The 17,500-nt window shown below is 47.9% G+C and overlaps 1 protein-coding gene across 2 annotated transcripts in view; it reads right to left on the bottom strand.

The window, feature by feature from the left end:
• LOC137345085 (solute carrier family 13 member 2-like) overlaps positions 1–12,440 on the bottom strand; it is a 38,302-nt gene extending 25,862 nt beyond the window's left edge. For both annotated transcript variants that reach the window (XM_068008531.1, XM_068008532.1), the window contains exons 1-4: positions 12,286–12,440; positions 6,086–6,214; positions 2,685–2,821; positions 902–1,230 (exon numbers count right to left, since the gene is read on the bottom strand). In XM_068008531.1, coding sequence (XP_067864632.1) covers positions 902–1,230; positions 2,685–2,821; positions 6,086–6,214; positions 12,286–12,387 — 697 coding nt within the window. In that variant the 5' untranslated portion in view covers positions 12,388–12,440. The remainder of the gene's footprint in view (positions 1–901; positions 1,231–2,684; positions 2,822–6,085; positions 6,215–12,285) is intronic.
• Between the last annotated feature and the right edge of the window lie 5,060 nt (positions 12,441–17,500).

Genomic DNA, 17,500 nt, shown 5'->3' on the forward strand with positions numbered 1-17,500 from the left:
AAACAATGGTAAGGTTTAAGAAAGGATGGAAAGACTTCCTGTTCTGAAATGGGGGTGCACTGCTATGATTAGAGGTTTGGAAGGGTAGGTTAGATGGGCCTGCGGTATGGGACCACAACACAAATAGTTGGTGAACTTTTTATTTGAGACATGAAGTTGTGACTAATGGGAGTGAATGGGAAGGGGTTTGGTCCAATGGGATTCTATACAATGGGAATGAATGGGAAGGGGTTTGGTCCAATGGGATTCTATACAGTGGGAATGAATGGGAAGGGGTTTGGTCCAATGGGATTCTATACAGTGGGAGTGAATGGGAAGGGGTTTGGTCCAATGGGATTCTATACAGTGGGAATGAATGGGAAGGGGTTTGGTCCAATGGGATTCTATACAGTGGGAGTGAATGGGAAGGGGTTTGGTCCAATGGGATTCTATACAGTGGGAGTGAATGGGAAGGGGTTTGGTCCAATGGGATTCTGTACAGTGGGAGTGAATGGGAAGGGGTTTGGTCCAATGGGATTCTATACAATGGGAATGAATGGGAAGGGGTTTGGTCCAATGGGATTCTATACAGTGGGAATGAATGGGAAGGGGTTTGGTCCAATGGGATTCTATACAGTGGGAATGAATGGGAAGGGGTTTGGTCCAATGGGATTCTATACAGTGGGAGTGAATGGGAAGGGGTTTGGTCCAATGGGATTCTATACAGTGGGAGTGAATGGGAAGGGGTTTGGTCCAGTGGGATTCTGTACAGTGGGAGTGAATGGGAAGGCGTTTGGTCCAATGATATCCTCCTCATAAATCGAATAGTTCATCTGGAGTAGGCTGCATGTTGCTACTTTTTTAATATGGAAACTAAAAACAAAATATTTAAAAGCAAGTTAAACTGGTGATTCTTTCTTACATAGATCAGCCTTGCTGTTCTTTTCCTGTTCTAAACCGTTTGGTTGCTTGACCATTTTGATGTCCTTGGTCGTGCTGTAGAGATTCTCAGGTATCACATTAATGGTATGGGAGTTGCCGGTCACTTTATCTTCAGACTGCGCTGTGTCCTTCTGCTCGAGTTCCATAGCTTCATTGTCGTACACCTGATCAAGCTCGGTGCTATTGGTCTCCACTTTGTTGAGCTGATCTAAGACGGCCTGTGCGATGGGGACCATCATGGCGGTTGTGGCCGTGTTACTGATCCACATCGAGAGGAACGCAGTCACACTCATAAACCCCAACATTAACCTGGAAAGGAAGAACCATCATAATGCACTATGGCTCCCAGTCCGGCAACGCCTCAATATTAAAATTCTCATCCTTATGTTCAAATCCCTCCATGGCCTCGCCCCTCCCTATCTCTGTAACCTCCTTCAGCCCTACAATCCCCCGAGATTTCTGCGCTCCTTCAATTCTGTCCTCTTGCACATCCCTGATTTTAATCGCTCCACCATTGGCGGCCGTGCCTTCAGCTGCCTGGGCCCTAAGCTCTGGAATTCCCTCCCTAAACCTCTCCGCCTCTCTCTCTCCTCTTTTAAGACGCTCCTTAAAACCTACCTCTTTGACCAAGCTTTTGGTCACCTGTCCTAATATCTCCTTATGTGGCTCGGTGTCAAATTTTGTTTGATAATCGCTCCTGTGAAGCATCTTGGGAGGTTTTACTACGTTAAAGGCGCAGTATAAATGCAAGATGTTGTTGTTGAGTTTGATTGAACGTACGTACAAAGTAAAAGCTCAATAAACAGAAATGAAAATTTATTCTTTTGGACTGATCCAATATTTGTGACTTGGCTTTGGAGCATCTGAGACTTGAACTGAAATCCCAAATGAATTCTTCATTTACTCTAAACATTTATTCTTAATACAGGTTTTTGTTCTTTGCTGGACTGAAAGGCTGAACAGGCCGGGGCTCATTTCTCTAGAAAAGAGAAGGCTGAGGGGTGACCTGATAAAGGTCTTCAAGGTAATGAAAGGGTTTGACAGGGTAGACGTAGAGAAAATGTTTCCACTTGTCCAGAACTAGGGGACATAAATATAAGATCATCATTAATAAATGGGAATTCAGGAGAAACTTCTTTACCCAGAGAGTGGTGAGAATGTGGAACTCACTCCCACAAGGAGTAGTTGAGGTGAATAGTGTAGATACATTTAAGGGGAAGCTGGATAAACACACGAGGGAGAAAGGAATAGAAGGATATGCTGATAGGGTGAGATGAAGTAGGGAGGGAGGGGGCTCGTGTGGAGCATAAACACCGGGCATGGACCTGTTGGGCCGAATGGCCTGTTTCTGTGCTGTAAATTCTATGTATTAATAGAAAATCCTAAAAACTACTCTCTATAATTTGCCTTCTATGTTACCCCATAGGTGACCTCACACAGAGAAACTTGTGTATAAAACAAACCATCCAAAATGAGCCCTCTCCCTGAGCCGGAAAGACCCCCATTTCACGGTCTAATGGACAGGATGGGCCTGCTAGTCTCCCCTCGGCCTTCTTTTCCTGTGTGTAGAAACCCTTGGACCCTGGCATCTGACGTTTGAATCCTGTGCGTGAGAACATTGCCTGAAGATTGCTGCTTCCATCACTTGAGGACACGTGCTTCTGTGTGGCAATCATCAAGTGACCGACGCAAAACAAAACGGCCCCCCTGCCCTGCTTGATCCCCACTCCCTGAAAGTAAACCAATCGTTAATCGAGCCTTACAGAGCTGGCTTGACCCCGACTATGAGCAGCACCCTCAGTGCGATGCGTTTGTGAAGGTTGCAGTGTTCCACTGCTATTGCCACCATCAGCCCACCAACCAGCAGCATGTTGGTGTCTTTCAGATACTGCATACACACCTGGAACAGAACATACACAGCGGTAAAACATCACAGTAAGGCCGTGTGGGTGTCGGTGCGTGTATGTTTGTGTGTGTGTGTGTGTGTGTGTGCATGCATGTGGGTGTGCATATGTCCGTGAGTGTACATGCATGTGTTTGTGTGCGTGTGCATGTGTACGGTGTGCGTGTGTTCATGTTTGTGTGCATATGTGTGTGTATGCGTGTTTGTGAGTGTTTGTGCATGCAGCATTTGTATGAGTGTTTGTGCATGTACGTGTACATGTGCGTCTTTGTATATATGGTGTGTTTGTGTGCATCTGTGTACGCGCATGTTTGTGTCTCTGCGCGTGTTTGTGTTTGTGTACATGTGTGTTTGTGTCTGTGCGTGTGTGTTTGTGTTTGTGTACATGTGTGTTTGTGTCTGTGCGTGTGTGTTTGTGTTTGTGTACATGCGTGTTTGTGTCTGTGCGTGTTTGTATATGTGCATGTTTGTGTGTGTGCGTGTGTTTGTGTGTGTGTATTGGTGTGTGTGTGTTTGTGTGTGTATTGGTGTGTGTTTGTGTGTTTATGTGTGTGTGTTTGTGTGTGTTTGTGTGTGTGTTTGTGTGTGTATTGGTGTGTGTGTGTGTTTGTGTGTGTATTGGTGTGTGTTTGTGTGTTTGTGTGTGTTTGTGTGTGTATTGGTGTGTGTGTGTGTATTTGTGTGTGTATTGGTGTGTGTGTGTGTGTTTGTGTGTGTATTGGTGTGTGTTTGTGTGTTTATGTGTGTGTGTGTGTTTGTGAATGTTTATTGGCCACTTCTTGAAACCACCACCTCTCCACAGCCTAGAAATGACTGTTGGTGACATTAGTGGACAAACACTCAGAGTTCTTGTATCTCACTCCGCTGTTGTAGCAGAAGTACTAATCCTCGTGTATTAAAATAGTGAACAGAGGAATGTTGTGTGAACTGGTTGAGCATTCATGCACCAATACAGTCATTGGACAAGTGTGGATTGATTAGGGAAAGCCAGCACGGATTTGTTAAAGGCAAATCGTGTTTAACTAACTTGATTGAGTTTTTTGAGAGGGTCGATGAGGGCAATGTAGTTGATGTGATGTATATGGACTTTCAAAAGGCATTTGATAAAGTGCCGCATAACAGGCTTGTCATCAAGACTGAAGCCCATGGAATAAAAGGGGCAGTAGCAACATGGATACAGAATTGGCTAAGTGACAGGAAACAGTAGTGATGAACGGTTGTTTTTCGGACTGGAGGGAGGTGTACAGTGGTGTTCCCCAGGGGTCGGTACTGGGACCACTGCTTTTCTTGATATATATTAATAACTTGGACTTGGGTGTCCAGGGCACAATTTCCAAATTTGCAGATGACACAAAATTTGGAAGTGTAGTGAACACTGAGGAGGATAGTGATAGACTTCAAGACGATATAGACAGGCTGGTGGAATGGGCGGACACGTGGCAGATGAAATTTAACGCAGAAAAATGCGAAGTGATACAATTCGGTAGGAAGAATGAGGAGAGGCAAAATAAACTAGAGGGCACAACTCTAAAAGGGGTACAGGAACAGAGAGATCTGGGGGTATTTGTGCACAAATTGTTGAAGGTGGCAGGGCAGGTTGAGAAAGCAGTTAAAAAAGCATACGGGATCCTGGGCTTTATAAATAGAGGCATTGAGTACAAAAACAAGGAAGTCATGATGAATCTTTATAAAACACTGGTTCGACTGGAGTATTGTGTCTAGTTCTGGGCACCGCACTTTAGGAAAGATGTGAGGCTGTAGAGAGGGTGCAGAAAAGATTTACTAGATTGATTGCAGGGATGAGGGACTTTAGTTATGTGGATAGACTGGAGAACATAAGAACACAAGAAACAGGAGCAGGAGTAGGCCCTCCGGCCCCTCGAGCCTGCTCCACCATTCAACAAGATCATGGCTGATCTTCTATCTCATTGCCATTTTCCTGCATCATCTCCATATCCCTTGATGCCTTTAATATCTAGAAATCTATCGATCTCTGTTTTGAATGTACTCAATGACTGAGCCTCCACAGCCCTCTGGGGTAGAGAATTCCAAAGATTCACTGCCCTCTGAGTGAAGAAATTTCTCCTCATCTCAGTCCTAAATGGCCTCCCCCTTATTCTGAGACCGTGACCCCTGGTTCTAGACTCTCCAGCCAGGGGAAACATCCTCCCTGCATCTACCCTGTCGAGCCCTGTAAGAATTTTGTATGTTTCAATGAGATCCTCTCTCATTCTTCTAAACTCTGGAGAATACAGGCCTGGTCTACTCAATCTCTCCTCATACGACAATCCCACCATCCCAGGAATCAGTCTGGTGAACCTTCTTTGCACTCCCTCTATGGCAAGTATATCCTTTCTTAGGTAAGGAGACCAAAATTGTACACAATAGTCCAGGTGCGGTCTCACCAAGGCCCTGTATAATTGCAGTAAGACATCTTCACTCCTTTACTCAAATCCTCTTGTAATAAAGGCCAGCATACCATTTGCCTTCCAAATTGCTTGCTGCACCTGCATGTTAGCTCTCAGTGACTCATGTACAAGGACACCCAGGTCCCTTTGAACATCAACATTTCCCAATCTCTCACCATTTAAAAAATACTCTGCATTTCTGTTTTTCCTACCAAAGTGGATAACTTCACATTTTTCCACATTATATTCCATCTGCCGTGTTCTTGCCCACTCACTTAGCCTGTCTATATCCCCTTGAAGCCTCTTTGCATCCTCCTCACAACTCACATTCCCACCTAGTTTTGTGTCATCAGCAAACTTGGAAACATTGCATTTGGTCCCCTCATCCAAATCATTGATATATATTGTGAATAGCTGGGGCCCAAGCACCGATCCCTGCAGTACCCCACTAGTCACAGTCTGCCAACCTGGAAAAGAACCATTTATTCCTACTCTCTGTTTTCTGTTGGAGTTCCAGTAAAATCGTAAAAATGTTCTAAAAGAACAATTTGGCCGCAAGAGGCAGCCCAGTGAATTTGCCCTCCCCAGTAATGGTCAGTCAACACAGCCACTCTTCCCCTTCCGCTCCCCACCCAAACCCTCCTCTCTCCCCCCCCCACCCTTCCTCTCCCCACCCAAACCCCCTTCCCTCCCCCCTCCCTCCCTCCCTCCCTCTCCCCCCCAACCCACCCTCTTCCCTCCATCCTCCCCCCCCCAACCAGGCAGTGACCATTAGCCCCCACAGCACCGCCCCCACCCACCAATCACATCAATTGTGTAAAAGAGGAAAGTTGACTCCATCTCGGCCACTTACCTCGGATGATTTCAAGATTCCGAACATTGGGAAAAATAGGACGGGAATCAGGGCCGTGACAGCAAGTGGGAGAGCTTCTGTGCACCAGTACACGGCCATGACTATGATGGTGAAGGCACATCCAGCCTCCTGAAACAAGGAAAAGGGAGCACTCAACAACAGTGTTTGCTATGCAGTGTTTTATAATATATATGGAGATTATATATATATATATAGAATCGTACAGCACAGAAGGAGGCCATTTGGCCCATCGTGCCTGTGCCGGCTCTTTGAAAGAGCTATCCAATTAGTCCCCCGCCTCTGCTCTTTCCCCATAGCCCTGCAATGTTTTCCCTTCAAGTATTTATCCAATTCCCTTTTGAAAGTTATTATTGAATCTGTTTCCACCGCCCTTTCAGGCAGCACATTCCAGATCATAACAACTCCCACAATGCTGTTAGGAAGGGAGTTCCAGGATTTTGACCCAGCGACGATGAAGGAACGGCGATATATTTCCAAGTCAGGATGGTGTGTGACTTGGAGGGGAACGTGCAGGTGGTGTTGTTCCCATGTGCCTGCTGCCCTTGTCCTTCTAGGTGGTAGAGGTCGCGGGTTTGGGAGGTGCTGTCGAAGAAGCCTTGGCGAGTTGCTGCAGTGCGTCCTGTGGATGGTACACACTGCAGCCACTGTGCGCCGGTGGTGAAGGGAGTGAATGTTTAGGGTGGTGGATGGGGTGCCAATCAAGCGGGCTGCTTTGTCCCGGATGGTGTCCAGGAATTATTATAAATTCCTGTACTTTACAATAGTTAACAGTTTATCATTAAAAACTAAAAAACACAGTGGAAGAGAGAAAGAAACCAATTGTAACGAAACGCTTGATGCAGTAGTGTGCTGACCCTCAGTGTCAGCCTGCTGGGTCTCAGAGCATTAACAACATCTTGCATTAATACTGTGCCTTTAACACAGTAAAACGTCCCGAGGGGCTTCACAAGAGCGAGACAAAATTTGACACCGAGCCACATAAGGAGATATTAGGACTGGTGACCAAAAGCTTGGTCAAAGAGGTAGGTGTCAAGGAGCATCTTAAAGGAGGGGAGAGAGGCGGAGAGGTTTAAGGAGGGAATTCCAGAGCTTAGGGCCCAGGCAGCTGAAGGCACGGCCGCCAATGGCCGGGCAGAGGAAGTGGGGGATGGACAAGAGGCCAGAGTTGGAGGAACGCAGAGATCTCGATGAACTTTGCGCGAGGATGACTGCAGGTCAAGTCCCACTCAAAGGTCACGAGTAAATAAGGAAGGTCATTCAGCTCAACTAAGGTCATCCATTCATAAAGTTATCTGTAAAGGAAGTCCCTTTTGAATCACAACTTGCCCAGGCTGTGAAGGCCTTGAACCTGCATCTTAAACACCTTGAGCACACTGCACGCTGCAGCAACTCTGTACCCCTGCTGCGCATATACCTCACACAGACTCTCCCCCCACTCCTTACCCACTGTAACCAATCACCTACACAACATTTCTCATTGATGTGTGACACAGTTCTCTGCAGAACAAGATAGTGACACAATGGTACTGGAACCTTCCTCCTCTCTCTTATTCTGTTCCATCATGATGTGAAATTCAGACCCTCTCCCAACAGCTCCGACTTGTGTCCACAACAAACGGGGCAATTTCCATGGCAGACCTACGAGTCTCTCACAAACCAAAACCCGCTCCCTTCTCCACTTCCTGAGTGGCAGGGCATGTTCGTTTATTGCAAGTTAACATCTGGAAAACTGTGGGCCAGGAGTGTGCAATTCGGGCGATGTATGTTCCTGGCAAGCACCAAGGAATGGCGTGTTAGAATTAATAATACCTGCCCTGGGAGTGTTTGATGGGACAGTGTAGAGGGAGCTTTACTCTGTATCTAACCCGTGCTGTACCTGCCCTGGGAGTGTTTGATGGGACAGTGTGGAGGGAGCTTTACTCTGTATCTAACCCGTGCTGTACCTGCCCTGGGAGTGTTTGATGGGACGGTGTAGAGGGAGCTTTACTCTGTATCTAACCCGTGCTGTACCTGCCCTGGGAGTGTTTGATGGGACAGTGTAGAGGGAGCTTTACTCTGTATCTAACCCGTGCTGTACCTGCCCTGGGAGTGTTTGATGGGACAGTGTAGAGGGAGCTTTACTCTGTATCTAACACTGTACCTGCCCTGGGAGTGTTTGATGGGACAGTGTAGTTGGAGCTTTACTCTGTATCTAAACCTGTACCTGCCCTGGGAGTGTTTGATGGGACAGTGTAGAGGGAGCTTTACTCTGTATCTAACCCGTGCTGTACCTGCCCTGGGAGTGTTTGATGGGACAGTGTAGAGGGAGCTTTACTCTGTATCTAACCCGTGCTGTACCTGCCCTGGGAGTGTTTGATGGGACAGTGTAGAGGGAGCTTTACTCTGTATCTAACACTGTACCTGCCCTGGGAGTGTTTGATGGGACAGTGTAGTTGGAGCTTTACTCTGTATCTAAACCTGTACCTGCCCTGGGAGTGTTTGATGGGACAGTGTAGAGGGAGCTTTACTCTGTATCTCACCCTGTACCTGCCCCGGGGAGTGTTTGATGAAATGAGTGGTAATCTGCACTCTGCTAACATTCCTTGCCCCGAAGCTGATTGGGAGTTTCAGGACTGCTAGAGTTAATGACACAGCGGATTGGTTAAAGGCTGGTGTTGATTGCAGCTTTTACGATGCGTTATCAATGAAGGAGCCCTTTCTGCTGATTGGGATGTCTATCAGTGAGATAAGCAGAATCTCTGGACCTCATGACACATCAATACATCTTTGGTAATAAAAGGCCTGCTCTTCCACCAAAATTGAAGTATTAACGGTCCCATCATCACCTGACGTTGTGTAACAACGGGACGGACAGCGTCTGATTGTACAAACTCCAGCCCCAGTCTTCATGTTATTAATGCTATTATTTAAAGTTTGCCTTTGTGTACGGGCTGAAATTCCAGGGCGAGTCCAGGGGGACACCAACTTTCACCAACTTGAACCATCATCTACCTCTGCCTGTGCCATTTTGCATTGTGCGGGGAATCAGGCTGAGGGGGGAAACGGAACTTCCAGCCTGCAAGGTCCGCGCTAAAGGGACGTGCGCGTTTAAAGGGAAGTTTCCGCACGTGAGGGGATTCATATTTCAGCTCTTACCAAGCTCCGAATTGAATTCCGGACACGTGTCTTTCCCACAGCCCAGAATATTTTTTAAAAATTTGTTCTCAGGATGCGGGCGTCGCTGGCAAGGCCGCCATTTATTGCCCGTCCTGATTTGCCCTGAGAAGGTGGTGCTGGCCGGCCTACTTGCATTGCTTTGTAGCGGTTTTGATTAAACTAATGAGTTCACTAGACCACTTCAGAGGGCAGATAAGAGTCAACCCCATTGGTGTGGGACTGGAGTCACATATAGGCCCAGACCAGGTAAGGACGGCAGGTTTCCTTCCCTAAAGGACATTAATGAACCAGTTGGTTTTTTACAGCAAACTGACAGCTTCAACAACAACAACAACCTGCATTTATATAGCGCCTTTAACGTAGTAAAACGGCCCGAGGCCCTTCACAGGAGCGTAAATCAGACAAAATTTGACACCGAGCCACATAAGGAGATATTAGGACAGGTGACCAAAAACTTGGCCAAAGAGGTAGGTTTTAAGGAGCTTCTTTAAGGAGGAGAGATGCTAAGCCTTTATAAATCACTGGTTAGGTCTCAGCTGGAGTATTGTGTCCAATTCTGGGCACCAGATCTTAGGAAGGATGTCAACATTAATAACATGAAGACTGGGGCTGGAGTTTGTACAATCAGACGCTGTCCGTCCCGTTGTTACACAACGTCAGGTGATGATGGGACCGTTAATACTTCAATTTTGGTGGAAGAGCAGGCCTTTTATTACCAAAGATGTATTGATGTGTCATGAGGTCCAGAGATTCTGCTTATCTCACTGATAGACATCCCAATCAGCAGAAAGGGCTCCTTCATTGATAACGCATCGTAAAAGCTGCAATCAACACCAGCCTTTAACCAATCCGCTGTGTCATTAACTCTAGCAGTCCTGAAACTCCCAATCAGCTTCGGGGCAAGGAATGTTAGCAGAGTGCAGATTACCACTCATTTCATCAAACACTCCCCGGGGCAGGTACAGGGTGAGATACAGAGTAAAGCTCCCTCTACACTGTCCCATCAAACACTCCCAGGGCAGGTACAGCACGGGTTAGATACAGAGTAAAGCTCCCTCTACACTGTCCCATCAAACACACCCAGGGCAGGTACAGCACGGGTTAGATACAGAGTAAAGCTCCCTCTACACTGTCCCATCAAACACTCCCAGGGCAGGTACAGCACGGGTTAGATACAGAGTAAAGCTCCCTCTACACTGTCCCATCAAACACTCCCAGGGCAGGTACAGGGTTAGATACAGAGTAAAGCTCCCTCTACACTGCCCCATCAAACACTCCCAGGGCAGGTACAGCACGGGTTAGATACAGAGTAAAGCTCCCTCTACACCGTCCCATCAAACACTCCCAGGGCAGGTACAGCCCGGGTTAGATACAGAGTAAAGCTCCCTCTACACCGTCCCATCAAACACTCCCAGGACAGGTACAGCCCGGGTTAGATACAGTGTAAAGCTCCCTCTACACTGTCCCATCAAACACTCCCAGGGCAGGTACAGGGTTAGATACAGAGTAAAGCTCCCTCTACACTGTCCCATCAAACACTCCCAGGGCAGGTACAGGGTTAGATACAGAGTAAAGCTCCCTCTACACTGTCCCATCAAACACTCCCAGGGCAGGTACAGGGTTAGATACAGAGTAAAGCTCCCTCTACACTGTCCCATCAAACACTCCCAGGGCAGGTACAGGGTTAGATACAGAGTAAAGCTCCCCCTACACTGTCCCATCAAACACTCCCAGGGCAGGTACAGGGTTGGATACAGAGTAAAGCTCCCTCTACACTGTCCCATCAAACACTCCCAGGGCAGGTACAGGGTTAGATACAGAGTAAAGCTCCCTCTACACTGTCCCATCAAACACTCCCAGGGCAGGTACAGGGTTAGATACAGAGTAAAGCTCCCCCTACACTGTCCCATCAAACACTCCCAGGGCAGGTACAGGGTTGGATACAGAGTAAAGCTCCCTCTACACTGTCCCATCAAACACTCCCAGGGCAGGTACAGGGTTAGATACAGAGTAAAGCTCCCTCTACACTGTCCCATCAAACACTCCCAGGGCAGGTACAGGGTTAGATACAGAGTAAAGCTCCCCCTACACTGTCCCATCAAACACTCCCAGGGCAGGTACAGGGTTAGATACAGAGTAAAGCTCCCTCTACACTGTCCCATCAAACACTCCCAGGGCAGGTACAGGGTTGGATACAGAGTAAAGCTCCCTCTACACTGTCCCATCAAACACTCCCAGGGCAGGTACAGGGTTAGATACAGAGTAAAGCTCCCTCTACACTGTCCCATCAAACACTCCCAGGGCAGGTACAGGGTTAGATACAGAGTAAAGCTCCCCCTACACTGTCCCATCAAACACTCCCAGGGCAGGTACAGGGTTGGATACAGAGTAAAGCTCCCTCTACACTGTCCCATCAAACACTCCCAGGGCAGGTACAGGGTTAGATACAGAGTAAAGCTCCCTCTACACTGTCCCATCAAACACTCCCAGGGCAGGTACAGGGTTAGATACAGAGTAAAGCTCCCTCTACACTGTCCCATCAAACACTCCCAGGGCAGGTACAGGGTTAGATACAGAGTAAAGCTCCCCCTACACTGTCCCATCAAACACTCCCAGGGCAGGTACAGGGTTGGATACAGAGTAAAGCTCCCTCTACTCTGTCCCATCAATTTATCTTTTGCCTCTCTCTTTCTGCCTCCCTCTCTCTCAATTCTCCCATTTCCTCACTCTTTTTTCCACTTCCAAACTGCACCAACAGACCTTGTAGAAATAGTGTTGCTGTTCCAATGGAAACATTGCATGAAATTACTCTTCCTGGGTGACCTCTGTGCTTGAGTCAATCTGACGGGATTTCAGAATTCACCCACAAAGGAGCAGGCATCTCACCAGCACCGTCTCCCGCAACTACATCCCTATGGGAGCTGAAGTCAGCCCCAGGCCATCACACCTGTACACGGTAGCAATGTCCCTTAATAACACACTCTCCCGCCAGTCTCCACAAGAGTTTGCTGCGGGCTCCTTACCATGGTGGGGTAGACCAGTGGGATAGGCAACGCGAGAAGTGGAACCAGGAAAATAACCAGCTCGTTCCTGAAGGCCCACACGGTTCTCCAAAAGGAATTCATTGTTTCAGCGAGTGTCAAACACGATCTTCTTCGACACTGCGTGAGCTGTATCGGAGCAGAGGGCAGGAGTGATTTGTATGTAACAGAAAAGCAATTAAATATTAACTTGTCCTTTTTTTTTCAACACACAAGATATTCTGAACCTGATGGGAAGGGCAAGAGTTACAGAACTAAACGATATCTCTGGAGAGCGCAAGAGTGTTACAACACAACCTTACTATGTGCAGGAGTTTGTGGACTGGAGTTTAGATTATATTGACAAAGGTTTAATCTCCCAGACTGTCAGACTTGTTTTGCACAGGCAGTCCATGCCTCTGGCCTCGTTCATGTTTCACTCCTTGTTCGTTGGGCAGAGGGATTTAGCGGTAATGGTTTGGATGGGCTGCCCCCAGCTCACAGGCTGCGGCTCTATTCTCCAGAAATGAGAAGGCTGAGGGGTGACCTGATAGAGGTCTTTAAAATTATGAAAGGGTTTCGATAGAGTAGATGTAGAGAAGATGTTTCCACTTGTGGGGGAGGCCAAAACTAGAGGTCATAAATATAAGATAGTCACTAATAAATCCAATAGGGAATTCAGGAGAAACTTCTTTACCCAGAGAGTGGTGAGAATGTGGAACTCACTCCCACAAGGAGTAGTTGAGGTGAATAGTGTAGATACATTTAAGGGGAAGCTGGATAAACACACGAGGGAGAAAGGAATAGAAGGAAATGCTGATAGGGTGAGATGAAGTAGGGAGGGAGGAGGCTCGTGTGGAGCATAAACACCGGGATAGACCTGTTGGGCCGAATGGCCTGTTTCTGTGCTGTACATTCTCTGTAATTGTATGATATAATCGAAAAAGTTTGCAGTCCCGACAAGTAATTTGCAATCCAAGGAGCCTTGCTTCTGAATTTTTACCCCCTCCTTAGCTCTTAAAATTCAGGATTCTTGGTTGCCCCCTAAAGACTCACTGGGTAACGGGACCAGTTGGTATTGAACTGAGCAGGGTGGGCCCGCTGCCCCCAGGTCAGTGCTGACATATCCGACATCAGCCAGGCCAGCAGTATTGGACTCATCTCCCCAGCTCTGGGAAGGGGACCCATCATCCAAGCTACCGACTCGAATTAAAAGCAAACAAGGCTTAAGTTAATACTGACACAGAGCAGAGAGAGATTTACGTTCCATCTAATACTGACACAGAGTGTAAGAACACACCGACCCTCTCAAGATCCAAGGTCTTGTCAATGGAGTCCCATTTACAGACCTTGTTTGGTGATTTAAGGCAATGCTGGACCTGTCCTGAACTGTGCTATGTTGGGTTCTGCTGGGGCTGTACTGGGCTACACTGCGCTGTGCTGGGTTGGGTTCTGCTGGGGCTGTACTGGGCTACACTGCGCTGTGCTGAGCTGGGTTCTGCTGGGGCTGTACTGGGCTACACTGCGCTGTGCTGGGTTGGGTTCTGCTGGGGCTGTACTGGGCTACACTGCGCTGTGCTGGGTTGGGTTCTGCTGGGGCTGTACTGGGCTACACTGCGCTGTACTGAGCTGGGTTCTGCTGGGGCTGTACTGGGCTACACTGCGCTGTACTGAGCTGGGTTCTGCTGGGGCTGTACTGGGCTACACTGCGCTGTACTGAGCTGGGTTCTGCTGGGGCTGTACTGGGCTACACTGCGCTGTACTGAGCTGGGTTCTGCTGGGGCTGTACTGGGCTACACTGCGCTGTGCTGGGTTGGGTTCTGCTGGGGCTGTACTGGGCTGTGCTGAATGAGGATTTTAAAATTGATAAAAATTACATTGGAAAATATTTTTTTTTACAGTCTGCAAACAATCGTAGTTTCAAACAGATCTCGCTTTTGAATCCTGCTTTTCAAATGAAATAATTATTCACTTCCAGAAATGCAGTTGGATAAATAATGTGTGCAAGACAACAACACTTGCTGCATCTGATCACCTCACTGGGACGGTAAATGGAATCTTAGCAGCTGCTACTGACGAAAAAATAGCTCAGTACAATTACAAAACACAAATGTTCAAAAAATACCACTCACCTCGGCCTGGAACCAGAGAGTCGGTGACACAAAGTTCACTCAACAATTCGATTCCGAAACAGCTCAGCAAACAAAAAGAAAGTAATATTTTAAAATCAAAGCAACCAGTTAATGAAAGTGCTGTGCGCACTCTGCAGGGAAAGTTTAAAGAAGATGTGGAGAAATCGTCTTCCCACTCTCCCGTGCCCCGGGCTGATAGCCAAACTCTGAGAACGGTGATCCGTGAGACCAATAAATCAATCGGCCGGAACGGTGTTAATTAAAATGTCACAGAAGTTCGTTGTCACTCAAGGCTTTGTTTTGGTGTTCATTGAAGTGAGGATTGTCAGTGGACACTTTCCAATTCAGCCTCTGAGTGTCGAAATCAAACACTCCCAGGGCAGGTACAGCACGGGTTAGATACAGAGTAAAGCTCCCTCTACACTGTCCCATCAAACACTCCCAGGGCAGGCACAGCACGGGTTAGATACAGAGTAAAGCTCCCTCTACACTGTCCCATCAAACACTCCCAGGGCAGGTACAGGGTTAGATACAGAGTAAAGCTCCCTCTACACTGTCCCATCAAACACTCCCAGGGCAGGTTCAACTCGGGTGAGATACAGAGTAAAGCTCCCTCTACACTGTCCCATCAAACACTCCCAGGGCAGGTACAGCATGGGTTAGATACAGAGTAAAGCTCCCTCTACACTGTCCCATCAAACACTCCCAGGGCAGGTTCAACTCGGGTGAGATACAGAGTATCACAGTGGCTGCAGTGTGTACCATCCACAGGATGCACTGCAGCAACTCACCAAGGCTTCTTCGACAGCATCTCCCAAACCTGCGACCTCTACCACCTAGAAGGACAAGAGCAGCAGCCACATGGGAACAACACCACCTGCACGTTCCCCTCCAAGTCACACACCATCCCGACTTGGAAATATATCGTCGTTCCTTCATCATCACCAGATCAAAATCCTGGAAATCCTACCTAACAGCACTGTGGGAGAACCTTCACCACACGGACTGCAGCAGTTCAAAAAGGCAGCTCACCACCACCTTCTCAAGGGTAATTAGGGATGGGCAATAAATGCTGGCCTCGCCAGCAACGCCCACATCCCATGAACGAATAAAAAAAAGCTCCCTCTACACTGTCCTATCAAACACTCCCAGGGCAGGTACAGCACGGGTTAGATACAGAGTAAAGCTCCCTCTACACTGTCCCATCAAACACTCCCAGGGCAGGTAAAGGGTTAGATACAGAGTAAAGCTCCCTCTACACTGTCCCGTCAAACACTCCCGGGGCAGGTACAGCACGGGTTAGATACAGAGTAAAGCTCCCTCTACACTGTCCCATCAAACACTCCCGGGGCAGGTACAGCACAGGTTAGATACAGAGTAAAGCTCCCTCTACACTGTCCCATCAAACGCTCCCAGGGCAGGTACTGACCCTTTGGACGGCCACAGCTGATAATTACCGGTCCATTTCTGAAGCTTGGCCTCAATAATTGGAGAATTAATGGAATCAATAAGCAGGCCCAAGATGCGAGAACCTGTATAAAGTGAGGAAATAAAAGGCGGGCAGTATGTTTTAGACGAGGTCGATCTTGCCTGACCAACCTCGTAGCCTTTTGTATGGAGTGAACATCCCAAATCGACAGTGGCAGTTAATATGACATTGGGTATCTGGAATTCCAAAAGGCATTTGACAAAGTGTCGCATGAGGGTTTCCTTTATCAGGTCATGTCAGACATAACGTCCATTAGGGACGGGCTTGTGGTCAGTCTTGCGCTGTCGGACAGACGATGCTGTAACGATGCTTCCAAGCTATGCTCCCAGCAAGTTGCTTTTCATCAACACTGAAATGTTTGCTCATCATTTCTAATTGAAGCACAATTGTGGTGGGTGGTGTTGTTAAAGTTTATTACCTGATACAGACCCAAGGCCAAAGGACCATCAACATTGTTGGAAACACTTCCCACAAACAACAATTATCCCATAAAACTGCTCAACAACTGTCATCTGAATTTAGTCGAGAATGATGTTTTTTTGTCATATAATTAAAATGGTGTAGCGAATCATAGTGGACAGTGCACTGTAACTTCTCGCGCAGTCCTGTCCTCTTCAAGATAAGAACGACAACAAAATGACTCTGAAGACAATTTGTCGGGCAGGGGAGACCAGGGCCTCGGAATTCAGGATCAATCCCTCTGGAATTCCCTCCCTAAACCTCTCCGCCTCTCTCGCTTCCTTTAAGACGCTCCTTAAAACCTACCTCTTTGACCAAGCTTTTGGTCGCCTGTCCTAATATCTCCTTATGTGGCTTGGAGTCAAATTTTGTTTGATAATCGCTCCTGCGGTGCGCCTCGGGACGTTTTACTACGTTTAAGGAGCTATATAAATGCAAGTTGTTGTTGTTGCGCCTGAATGGCGAGGCCTGAGGTGCCCCCGATATTGGGCCTCGGGCCTCCTTTCCCATCGAGGCAGCGAGCTGCGGACAGGAGCAGGCAGCTCGCTGGCAAAGCGCGATGGAAGACTGCAGGTGGGCCTCGGGTAAGTGAGGAAGAGGGTGGTGGTGACCGGAATGAGGAGGGGGGGAGGGTGGTGGTGGTGGTGGTGGTGGGCATGTGGGTCAGGAGGTAGCGGTAGGTGGGGGAGGGCGTGGGTGGGGTCAGTGACCGACGGTGGCACGGTCCTCCCGGCTCCAGGTTCAGGTTAAGTGTATTTTAAAAACTAACCCTGTGGGTAACGGCCTGCGGCGGTCCCTTTAAGGACCGCACGTTAGGTCGAGTGTCGGCCTGGTTTTCCTGAGTGCGATGGTGCCGGCTTCTTCAGGGCGAAACAATCTTCCAGTGGGGGCCTCAAACAGGCATCAGGCCCGATTTTTACCAACATGGCGAACGGTTTGTAAACGAGGAACGATTCCTTCCCGCCATATTGGAGGCTTAGTAGAGGCCAGTTTTTTGGGCAGGTAAAAGGCTAAATTTTTAGGCCCAGAGCGTTAATCAAACAGCCCCTCCATTGGTTAAGGCCGGGGTTTGATTGCTTCCTGTCTGCACAATCCCACAAAGAGGCAGGTGAGAAATTAATCGATGGATGGAGCAGGA

This window comes from Heptranchias perlo, chromosome 28 (assembly GCF_035084215.1).
Source record: "Heptranchias perlo isolate sHepPer1 chromosome 28, sHepPer1.hap1, whole genome shotgun sequence".
Lineage (NCBI taxonomy): Eukaryota > Metazoa > Chordata > Chondrichthyes > Hexanchiformes > Hexanchidae > Heptranchias > Heptranchias perlo.